This window comes from Ahaetulla prasina, chromosome 1 (assembly GCF_028640845.1).
Source record: "Ahaetulla prasina isolate Xishuangbanna chromosome 1, ASM2864084v1, whole genome shotgun sequence".
Classification (NCBI taxonomy): domain Eukaryota; kingdom Metazoa; phylum Chordata; class Lepidosauria; order Squamata; family Colubridae; genus Ahaetulla; species Ahaetulla prasina.
The window spans coordinates 160962060-160974222 of NC_080539.1; the positions used below are offsets into that span (position 1 = coordinate 160962060).

Below are 12163 nucleotides of genomic sequence, written 5' to 3' on the forward strand. Positions count from 1 at the left end.
CCCGAAGGACTCAGGGCGGTGTACAGCCATATTAAAATACATAGATAGACAATGAATTTAAAATAAATTTTACAAGAACCTTTTAATTTTAATGGTTAAAACCAAGTTCTGAAAATGTTCTTAGAATTGAAAATGCACAAGTATTTACTCCCAAAATAACTAACTAAAAAAAAAAAGTAATGTGATCAATATAAATGCAATGGTACAGAAAAGGCAGCTTCTATAGAACTACAGCTAAGAGGTCCTGGCCCCTATTCTCACTCAAATTTCTCTTCTTTCCCTCTTACCATGACAAACTTTAGCATTCTGACATTAAAAACCATATTTCTGCACAAAATCCAAAGAAGAATTAGGGAAAATACTGAGAAACTTTCCAGTGTTGTCAATAACGAAGTACATCTTGATTACATGATAACACTTTTTTTAATACCAATCTTAAAAATCAATTATTTTCCTCCAAAGATCTATTCCATGGCCAGTTCAATGTGGTTCATAATATCACAATGACAAAATATTGCTCAATATAAAGATTCAGTCCTTTAGCTGATTGTTTCTATATGTTATCTTAACACTTTCTAGCCCACTTTTATTTTTGAAGAGCCTTTCTGGTGATGTGAATTAGGTAAGTGAGTAGAGTGTCTTATGTAGTACTTCAATGCTTGTGAATAACCCCTCCCAGAGAATGGGAGCGTTGCTGATCATTTGTAAATTAGATTTCTACTCTGATTTAATGTAAATGGATCATTCACTTCTTTTTGCTAACGTTGCTGAGATGTTTCATGTCCTCCGATTAGATAATTTCTCGCTCATAATGTAAATACAGAATTATGTAAATTAATTTTGGAGAGGTTTTTCTGAGAAGGCAACATGTTTTGTTAAGGATTGCTAAAGAGATTAAAATGTTTTACCATTTACCATTAATTCCTTTTCATGGCTTGCCCAGTTATACTAGTATTGGTCAGTAAGCAAAATATTTAGATATTCACCTATAGAAAGTAATGACTAACAAACATTCTTGCCATTGTATTCTGGTGACTTTTCTTCCCAGAAATTTTATTGAGAACCTGAAAGTTGAGCTGTTGTATTTTTTCCAGCTTTGCTGGCAAATATCTCTTATTATTTAACAAGATGTATTTCTTTTCATCTGCCTACTTACTAATAATGCAATAAATACACAGATTCAATTGTTGATAGATGTAGCTGCTCTTATTATCTTAGGAGATTCTCATTTCAAATGCTTCTTCACACAAGCTTTGTAACAGGTATTGATATAACTGCAAATCTATATATAGCAACTCAGAAAAAGGTGCAATCCTACAGCTACTTAATCCTACTTAATTGCTTAACTGTTCTATAATCCAATCTATGTGTAGCTGCTACTGAGCTCAACAGGATCTTGTCTAAAATAAGCACATACAGAATCAGTTCCTTGATCACTTAAGACAGGCACTATAATCCTTTTAAAAAGGAATCAAACTGCCATTGAATCATGAAACTAAATAACTAACTTCCGGCTACTTCTTGTCATTGAATCAAATCTCATTTGCAGAAATTCCCATACAGGTAGCCCCTAACTTACAACCACAAGTGAGCTCAAAAATTCCATTGTTAAACAAGGCAAAGTTTTTGCCCCCATTTTATGACTTTTTCCACAATTAAATGAATCACTGCAGTTGTTAAGGGAACCACAAAGCGATTAAGCAAATCTGGCTTCCCTCATTGACTTTGCTTGTCGGAAGCCAGCTGGGAAGATTACAAATGGTGATCACATGACCCTGGGACCGTGCAACTGTCCTAAATATATGCCACATACCGAGTGCCCAAATTTTGATAATATGACCATGGAGATGCTGCAATGGTCTTAAGTGTGAAAATTGGTCATAAGTCACTTTTTTCACTGCCATTACAACTTCAGTCATAAACAAATACTTGTACGGAGGCTGTATGTGCCAACTTGAACTTGCTGAAGAAAAGATGAAATGTCCACGTAATAAATTTAATGAATAAAAATAAGATCTAGTTTGCTCTTTTTTTTTTTTACTTTAACTTTTATAGAAGTGAATTTGAGTCTTTTTAGAACCTACATCTTATAAGCTCGGATGTCTTAATAGTACAGACAAAATGTTACCACAAATTGCTTTCTTGTGTAATATTATTCGACCTGACTGTTGTTGTCATCTCAGTGGGACTGAACATAAGAGTTAAAGTTGGTACTGAAGTCCATTTAATATTATTTATTCTACCGGTCATTCAGATCTTAATTCTCCATTTCCTCTTTCCTTGCACTACAGCACTTGGACTTATTGTACTTGGACTACAGCAGCGGAATAACAGACGTATGCTCTATTTTGGGAGGGCTTGCTATTTTAATGCTATGTAACTTCCTAGAAAAACTGTTTTAAGTGGCTTTTTTAAATAACATAATTCTCACTCTTCATATGTTTCAAAGGAAGCCAGATGAAACATGAGGAAGATTGTACCAAAGAGAACTTGAGAGTTTCCACCATGTAAAGAACATTTAAATGCATCCTTCTTATTTGTAATAATACATCTTTCTTATTCTTTTTTTGTAAGTACTTTAAAAAAGTTGCCTTAAATAGTGAGATGAGCAGCATATAAATTTAATAAAAAATAAATAAATAGAAATTAATACCTCACAAATGTAGATGAATATACGTGTTCCAGGATAATGTTGCAGGATCCAATCTGTATAGGTCACTGGGATCAGAGGTTTTGTTTTCTGAGCTTTCGGACTTAAGCTAGAGCCCATTTTCAGGGAACTTCTCTCTAGCTAGAGAGAAAGCTGTCTGAAGACGTCTCCGTGGTCATCTGGCCGGCATGACTAAACGCCAAAGGTGCATGGAACGCTGTTACCTTCCCACCAAAGGTGGTCCCTATTTTTTCTACTTGCATTTTTTACATGCTTTCGAACTGCTAGGTTGGCAGAAGCTGGGACAAGTAATGGGAGCTCACCCCATTACATGGCACTAGGGATTCGAACCACTGAACTGCCGACCTTTCGATCGACAAGCTTAGCAGCTTAGCCCCTGAGCCACCGTGTCCCTTTCAGAAACCCATACCTGTCTTTTTTTTTAAAATAATGTTTTTATCATGTATACAATTCCTGTACACATTAAGTAGACTTCACTGGCTTAAATTTATTGCAATTTTTCTAGCTTTTCAGCCAGGGAAAAATAACATGAGCCCATTGCTATGTAAAATGGTAACGTATAAGCATCTTTAGTGATGCTTACAATCTGACTAAGCATCAAATGGATGCAATTTCTTAGCATCTCCTGCCATTTTGATGCAAGAAGACCAAATTTGATACTCCTTGAAGAAAAAGGAATTGGAGAAATATATTCTTTGTGAGTCTTTTAAGAGAGAAAAAAGTAATCAAACTGCAAATTAAGAGTTTATTCCAGCAATAAATTAGTGTCAGCGTAACTGTTTTCAATACATGACTACTCAGAAACATTGGAAACAACAAATGCAAGCCCTCTGAAAAGACTTAAAAATGCAATACTTGGCAAGAAGGCAAATAGAAAATCAGTGCACATGCCTTTGAGTCAGCCTTATTTATGTCTCATGGTAATAGTATAAAAACAATTAGTAATATTAATTAGTAGCAAAGAAAAGAATAAAACAGAAAATGCACACCATACTCATGAAAACCTTTCTGGAAGCAGGAATCTAAATGTGAGGTCTTCATAATTGTGCCTGAAGCTGCATATCAAGCTATATTTGTGATAAGGGATGTAGCAACCATATTTAGGCAAGGGTGAAATGCTACCGGTTCGCTCCGGTTTGGGCGAATTGGTAGTGATAAAAACTACTGGTTCGGGCGAACAGGCAGTAAAAAAAAAGCTATCAATTCGGCCGAACCGGTAGTTAGCTACCAGTTCGGTTGAACTGGCAGTTTAAAAAGTTACCGGTTCCTCTGAACCAGTATTTCCAATGATCAGCTGTGCAGCGGGGTTTAGCTTTGCTACAAAGCAGGAAATCCTGCTTTCTAGCAAAGCTAAATCGCACGCGACAGCTGATCCCCCCTCACCGTTCTACTTACCTTCCCAAGCCTCCTTTTGGTGCACACTCTGCATGTGCACGCAACACGCGTTTGGCGCATGCGCGGCCAGCAAACCGGTAGCAAACTGGTTCAGATTTCACCACTGCATTTAGGTCACTCTAGCAAAAGAAAGGATGCAACTTTTACAGGCGTCTTTGTCTACCTATGTTCTCATTCTTTCCCAAACTTTTTTTTGCAGGATTTAGGTACCCTTCAGAACAGTGTGGGATGAAGCACCAGATGCTACAAGACAGGCATGGTGGATAGCAAAGGGGATGGAAATTGGGAACCAAGGTTAGGGAAGCTAGCTTGGCATCAGAAGCTTACAGAATTGCCCAAAAATAATAGATGTCATTTATACAGTAAATGACCTCTGTATTTGTTTTCCTCCAAGAACACTACTTTCCAAGTGATGCACAAGAGTTGACTGAGTTAAGGTAGAATGCTAAGTACCATTTTATCATACCCCCCTCCCTGCACCCCAACATTTGAAGGCTGCAGAATGAGGCAAAATGAGATCCGGAATCTATAATCCTTCAGAAGTGCTGATCAGCTACATCAAATCATTGCATTTACAACATACCAAACCATAATTGCATCTTAGTGAAATTTTTAGCTCATTTGTAGTCACTGGTTCTGCATTTGAGTCCAGGTAGCAAGACTATAGGCTAAACCATTTGTTAATTGTTACTGTAGGGCCCACTATTATAAAATTTGCTACTCTAGTGTTACAAATATCAATACCCGATGGTATTTTTGAATTATCAGACGTTTGGAACTTCATCGTTATATGAAGAATTAGGTATTTATCAAACATGGAGAGCAGCACGACAAATAATCTTCACTGGTGGAAAGCAAGGCAAAAACAGAATTTCCAGTGCAGAATGACTGATTTTGTGTTCGCTTTCTGCTTATAAGTGGGTTCTCTATCAGTTTAATAGAAGATAGAAGATAGAACCATAGGGCTGGAAAAGACCTTGGGTGCCATTTAGTCCAGCCCCCAAGCTCAAGGCAGATGTCTTATATATCATCCCAGTTAAATGGTTGTCCAGTCTATTTTTGAAAACTTCCAGTGATGGAGCACCCATTACTCCGGGAGGTAAGTTATTCCATTGATTAATTATTCTATTAGAAAATTTATCCTTACTTTTAGGTTGGCTCACTCTTTAACATGCTTCTACTCAATCAATACTGGGTTTTTCAATATTGAAAAAGCAATCAATATTATTTCACATGGCCAAGGTGTAATGATCAGTTTAAAAACTAGGCTGAATATTTTCCTTTTTGTAACATGTTTTCCCCCTTTTTCCTTTATATTTTTGATGTTATTTTCTTCTCTCTCCCTCTTCTTTTGCCTCGCCTCAGGCTAAACCAGGGATCAGCAACCCGCGGCTCTGGAGCCGCATGTGGCTCTTTAATCCCTCTGCCATGGCTCTCTGTTGCCTGTTGGCTCCACAATTGATAGGGCTTTCGGTTAGGACAGGTAGAGGAAAAAGGACACCGTGCTAGGAGAAGACTCTATGGTGGGGGAATCGGACTTCCGATCAGCAGAGGAAAAAAAGGATGCCATGCTAGGAGGAGACTCTATGGTGGAGGAACGGGACTTCCAGCCGGCTCCAGAATTGAATGGGGGGCTTCTGGTTAGGACCTTTGTGGCTCTTTGAGTGTTTAAGGTTGCCGACTCCTGGGCTAAACCAATAAAATAACATATGCTTTCTGTACATGAAAAGTATATCTTAAATGTTCAAGCAAATACAAGTTTTTTTCTTCAACTCAGGAGAGCCTCTAGGTACAAGCTTCATATGCATCTCCAAGCTGCAAACCTGAAGAAGAAAGTTTATATAACTGAAGCTAGGCATGGTGTTTACTTGGTGCACCTGCTTAGTTCAAAACAATGTAAACATCAGGTCTCTCTCTCTCTCTCTCTCTCTCTCTCTGTGTGTGTGTATGAGACAGGGTCAGTCAGCTGTGTGATCACAACTTCCAGAGCATTGAATCCTGGTCCAGGTTCCTCCTACCCAATCCAAAAATGCATTCTGGTTTTTCAGAGTTTTTAAAAATAACTTTAAACAAAATTTTAATAGGCGCACTTCGAATGAAAACAAATAATAAGGAACTACAAACATAATAACCAAGTAGTTCAAAACAAGAACACATTGCATTGAAAAACCATCTAGAAAGCTGTGCATTTTAAACCAAAAACCAGAATCCCATAGCAAATACAGAAAGTAGCCATAAACACACACAGATGCACAGCCAGCTACTAAACTACACTTGTGGACTTAAATTCTCCTGAGAATTAAATATTTCAATAAAAACAAGAGAAGAGATGGAAACTCCTCATATCATAAAATATAGAGGTTAACTTACTTTGGGTAGAAGTTGTGCAACAAAGTGGCTTTTGCAAATATTTTCTATTGTTGAACCGTCTTAAATGCAGCTTGTCATAATTTAACTTCAAGCGCATTGTGCTCCCGAATCATCCTAAGCATATCTATAGTTTCAACCCACTGACAAATCATTACTCTGCCAGCAACATCTTTGAGGCCACGTGAAGGGGGAAGGCAATTCAACAAATCAAATATAATTGAAACCAGGTAACTATTAGAGTTCTTTTTCCCTAGATCCCTTAGTATTAGAATGACATAAATTACAAATAAAATGCAGTGTATTATCTCTCTCCTGGAAAATAAATAAAAAGGGAGACATTTGTATCTGAACTTGATGTTAGCCATGTTAATTCCTGGGTGTGAAGTATAGGCTAATGTGTGTTCTATGGACTTGTAGTTTCAGCTTAAGTAAAGGAAGCTTTCAGTCAAAGGAGAACAATTTACAGGAATACATTTACACTTAGCAATAGCAATAGCACTTAGACCTATATACTGCTTTACAGTGCATTACAGCCCTCTTTAAGCGGTTTACAAAGTCAGCATATTGCTCCCAACAATCTGGGTCCTCATTTTACCCATCTCGGAAGGATTTTATACTGTTGTACAATTACTGTGTTTCCCCGAAAATAAGACCCCATCTTACATTTTTTTGAACCCTGAAATAACCGCTTGGCCTTATTGCCATGCGCTCAAAAGCTCGATTGGGCTTATTATCAGGGGATGTCTTATTTTGGGGAAAACAGAGTAGTAAAGTATTTGCTAGAACCAACAGAAAAAATAAGATGGCATTATTTTAATGAATGATCATGAGCCATAGACAGAATAAACGTGTGACTAATATCTATACTATATCCTTTCTTCTCAAGTTATTTATATTCCACTTTGCCTCCACTCTAGTTCCATACGTTTTGCAAATGAATTTGTAAAACCTCTTCCTGGGAGAACTATGTTGTACAATAAGTAAAACACATGGACTAGAAATAAAGAATATCCTAAAAAATAATAATAGAATCAAATTGGAAAGAAGCTTGGAAATCTTCAAGCCCAATCCCCTGCCTAATACTGGAATCTTCATAAAATCTCTGACAAATACAGTAGCTGTCCAATTTTTTTCCTTGGAAATTCCACTAAGGGAGCACCTACAGCTTGAGGAGGCATGCTGCTGCACTGCTTAACAGCTCTCAAAGGTAGGAAATTCCTTCTTAATTCAAGCGTGAAATTACTCACTGTAAACCTTCTATCCTTGATTTTTGTCTTAGCTTTCAGTACACTGGAAAATAAATCAATACCCTCTCCTTGTGGTATCCCTTCATGTATTGGAATATTGCTATCATACCACCCTTTAGCCTTCTCTTCTTTAGGCTAACCACACCAAGTTTCTTTACCCATTCTTTGTAAGATTTGGCTTCCAAGCCTCTCACCATCTTTTTTGCTGTTCTCTGCTCTTTCTTATTTCTCAAGTGTCCTTTCTTATTGTGGTCTCCAGAACAAGACACAGTTTTTTAAGTATGGTCTGACCAGTGCAGCATAGACTGGAACTATCCCTTCCCATGATTTTGAAATTCTATCTCCATTCCAGGTAGTGGTCCTACTCTGTAATAGGCAGAGGGAATGGCCTAAGATTAACTTAACCTAAATGTTTGCTCTCAGGACCCTTTCCCACTTTTAAAAATCACAGACAATCCCAAAAGCGACTTTGTTTGTATGGATTTTACTTACTCATATTTACCGTATTAAAAGCAGAGACATCACCCTGCCAACAAAAGTGCATATAGTCAAGGCTATGGTTTTCCCATTTGCAATGTATAGCTGTGAAAGTTGGATCATAAGAAAGGCTGAGCGCCAAAGAATTGAGGCCTTTGAACTCTGGTGCTGGAGAAGACTCCTGCGAGTCCCTTGGACTGCAAGGCGATCAAACCGATCAGTCCTAGAGGAGATCAACCCTGACTGCTCTTTAGAAGGCCAGATCCTGAAGATGAAACTGAAATACTTTGGCCTCCAGCCTTTGAACTCTGGTGCTGGAGAAGACTCCTGCGAGTCCCTTGGACTGCAAGGCGATCAAACCGATCAGTCCTAGAGATCAACCCTGACTGCTCTTTAGAAGGCCAGATTCTGAAATACTTTGGCCACCTAATGAGAAGGAAGGACTCACTGGAGAAGAGCCTAATGCTGGGAAAGATTGAGGGCAAAAGAAGGGGACGACAGAGAACGAGGTGGCTTGATGGAGTCACTGAAGCAGTAGGTGTGAGCTTAAATGGACTCCAGAGTATGGTAGAGGATAGGAAGGCCTGGAGGAATGCTGTCCATGGGGTCACGATGGGTCAGACATGACTTCGCAATTAACAACAACCACCATATTAAAAATTAAAATTGATGCATTCGATGCTGCTTCTCACAATTGTTTGATTGGATTTTAATACTGCATTATTTTTCAACACAGACTGGCAAATAATTTGATTTTGTGGACCCCCGGACAGAGTCTTGGGGGACTTGCAGGGGTCTTAGGACAATACTTTAAGAAGCACTGGCCTAGGAGGACAGGAGGAAAAGGTGCTACCCAGACAATTGTCAGATAAAAGAAACCTGAACCTGGGAGTAGAACTGTAATCTGAAAAAAATGTCTTAAGACATGATCTTCTCTAGGTATGTATGAAAAAAACCACATGTGTCCCAAGTTATTTTGCTCATAGACTCATAGATTTATAAGACACATAAACTTTCAGTATTCTTCCCAAGCTCTCTCTGGCAGTTTCACTTATTTCAGCAGGAAATAATGGTTAATAGATTTGATTATTTAGGTCACATCTTGTATCTTCACACCTAGGGGACAACATATTGTTTTGATAGGATGTCTGATCTGCAGGCTGTTGATTCTTCTTCTCAATAGGGAGTCACCCATCACCACCACATATCTCTTACTCTTTTCTTGGGGAAGCCACTAAATTCCTTGTCTCTGTGGTAGTATGACTTTCTTTCGTATTACTGTGATGCTTGGTGAAATCCCTTCTGTGAGTCCTTTCAGGTGGAAGAAGTTGGAATATTTTAGTTTCCCTATTCTTCATCATCAACTTGCCGATTTCCAATTCTACCAGAAGGATTAGTTAAAAAGCAATGCATATTCAAAAGTTTAATAATGTTTTGAACCGATTTTGGTGAAGAAATCATAGTCTCCAGGACTGGAGATGATTATATCCTCTATAGCACAGATACAAAGAAAGTTTTTTTAAAAAGATGATAGGAATCTCCCAGAAAAACTACTACTACTACTACTACTACTACTAGCCACGTGTATTATCCCTTTCCTGTTAGGGCCATCTTCTGTGACTGAGAATTAAGATTATTTTTATACAAACATGATCAGTTTATGAAAGGGGGGAATTGGAGAAAGAAAAAGTTGAATAAGTTTATACATCTCTGACATACCTCCACTTCTGGTGAATGCTTCATAATTTTAAGAGCCAAATAACTGCCAATTGAGTGTCCAATAAGTATGAGCTTCACATCTTTTGGCACAAACTTTCGGAGGAATTTCAACTTGTGTTCAGCTTGTCCTTGAAGCCCAAAAACATCATCGGTGTCATTCGAAACCATCTCTATAAACAACCAAATAATAATAATAACAAAATTATACCCTTTGCTTTGAAGATGATTCATCGCATTCACTGTAGCTCTTCATAACTGTTTTCAAAAATAATCCAAAAATTACCAAGAATACTCATAGACCTTCTTTTAATGATAATTATTTAATGTTGTTCAAATTACTTGTAATAAATAGAACATTACCAATAAAATAGTAACACTAATTAAAACTTATTTAAATGCACAATACAGTAAAATTAACCAAAAATAATATAAAAGCTTTTAAATTTTTCCAGAAAGTTAGCGGAAGGGAACATTCTGAATTCTTGGAGAAGGACAAAAGAAAGATGTAGAATTGTCATAAAAAACACCCTGTTGTGATATCCCCAATCTCTATTTTTCCTGTAGGAACAGAAAACAAGCCATGGATACTGATCTTAAAGACTAGAAAAGCCCATAAAATGGCAGCATCTTAAACTGAATCCTGAAACCAAAAGGCAGGTGAATTATTTTTTCGGGTAACAGTGAGCAAGAATTATGTTGGACTACTGGACTACCTTCACAATGACGACTCTTAACCATTTGCATCTTAAGTCACACTCTTGGGCTTGGAATCCTACAATTTTATAAATTTTATATTATTCAGAGAATTAGTATGTTTCAGTCCTCCAAAGTTTGGAAAAAGTTGATATTATTTAGCACCTTAAATGGTTCTCAACTTTTTGCACTTTATGTCCCACTCCGATAGTTCACTAAATAACTTTCTTTTATACCAAACAAGATAGGGACATTTTTATAATTATAAATTATAAACATGATTATAATCATTCCATTATTAAGTTTATAACTTACAGTACATTTTAAACACCTAAACATTTAAAGTGACTGACTTAGTCTACTTCTGAATGCCACCTGGGATAGATATGTATTTAATTGAGAATCGTCTGTTTTTAAAGAAAGGATGGCCAATTTTCTCATGCTCAAAATCTACATTTTTTATTTTTCGAACCTCCAGGAGATGCAGGGTACATGCCCAGTGTTGCAATGTGTCACCAGTCACAGACGAAGCCAAAAGGTGAGATGGGCAACTATATAAATCTAATAAATAGCATAAAATACTCATGGTCTTGGAGACATTCACCGTGTAATGTAATTTCAAATGCATTCTTCCACTCTGTTTCATTTTATGAAATGAAAGCTTATTAGAAGAAGAAAAAAATGCTTGTGAAAATTTCATTTAAATATTCTCTTCTATGGCAAACTTTCATCCCACTTTAACGGACTACATCTGGCATGGTATAAATAGCAGAAAGTCAAACTAAGATCCAGGTTCAAATCCAGTCAACAATTAGAGGGGGAGAGAAAAACAAAGAAGAGAACCTGTTTCTGTTTAGTATTCCTCTTTCTAGGTTGCTCAGATGAGACAGTCAAGGCGAGATGACATTCGCTATTTAAGAGTTTCTTGCACAGGGTTGTCTATGGTAACGTGTTTGGCACCATGCTGAGAACATGAAGAACCACTTATTGAGTGTGGTCTCATACAGTCCCCGCGTAATTAGTTGTTTTTTAAAAATGCCACAAAAAAGTAATTGTTGGGTATAAAATGATAATTGCTTCAAGAAAACAGGATCTTCTACTGTTTATTGTTTAGTGTTCAATGTTTAGCCTTTTGTTCAAATCTTAAAAAAATTAAACCAGGGATGGCCACAGAAAAAGCTTTGAGAAAGCCAATTAATACTGTTGGTAAACTGTCCTTAGAAACATCCTGCCATGATTTATGCTATTGAATTAAAAATGGAAGAAGCGGAAAGGAGAATGAGAGAGACAGAAATAAACGGTATGTCCCCTCTTCTTTAGCTCCTCAAAATAAAAAAAAGATGAAAGCCATCTTTTGCCAATAACAGTTTTAAATTTTTTTTTCACTTATTATACAGGTAATGGAAAATAAAAAGTTTTGTAGCAAGGGCCTTAGGCCAAAGCACTGTTTTCAGATGAAGGCCTATTTTTAGGCCAAGTTGCTCTAGTTATTTTTTCATCCAGTCCGTAGCCAAGTACTGTGTTTGCATCTAATCCATCCTATGAAAAGCATTGTCTTGAATTATATGAAACTCTCAAGTAACACAAGCTT

General features: G+C 37.1%; 1 protein-coding gene across 6 annotated transcripts in view; it reads right to left on the reverse strand.

Annotated features, from left to right (window-relative positions):
• LDAH (lipid droplet associated hydrolase) overlaps positions 1 to 12163 on the reverse strand; it is a 102261-nt gene that overhangs the window by 67112 nt on the left and 22986 nt on the right. For all 6 annotated transcript variants that reach the window (XR_009154777.1, XR_009154776.1, XR_009154773.1 and 3 more), the window contains exon 4: positions 9880 to 10049. Coding sequence is in view for 3 of the 6 variants with exons in the window: in XM_058179542.1 (XP_058035525.1) it covers positions 9880 to 10049 (170 nt within the window). In the remaining 3 variants the exon portion in view is untranslated. The remainder of the gene's footprint in view (positions 1 to 9879; positions 10050 to 12163) is intronic.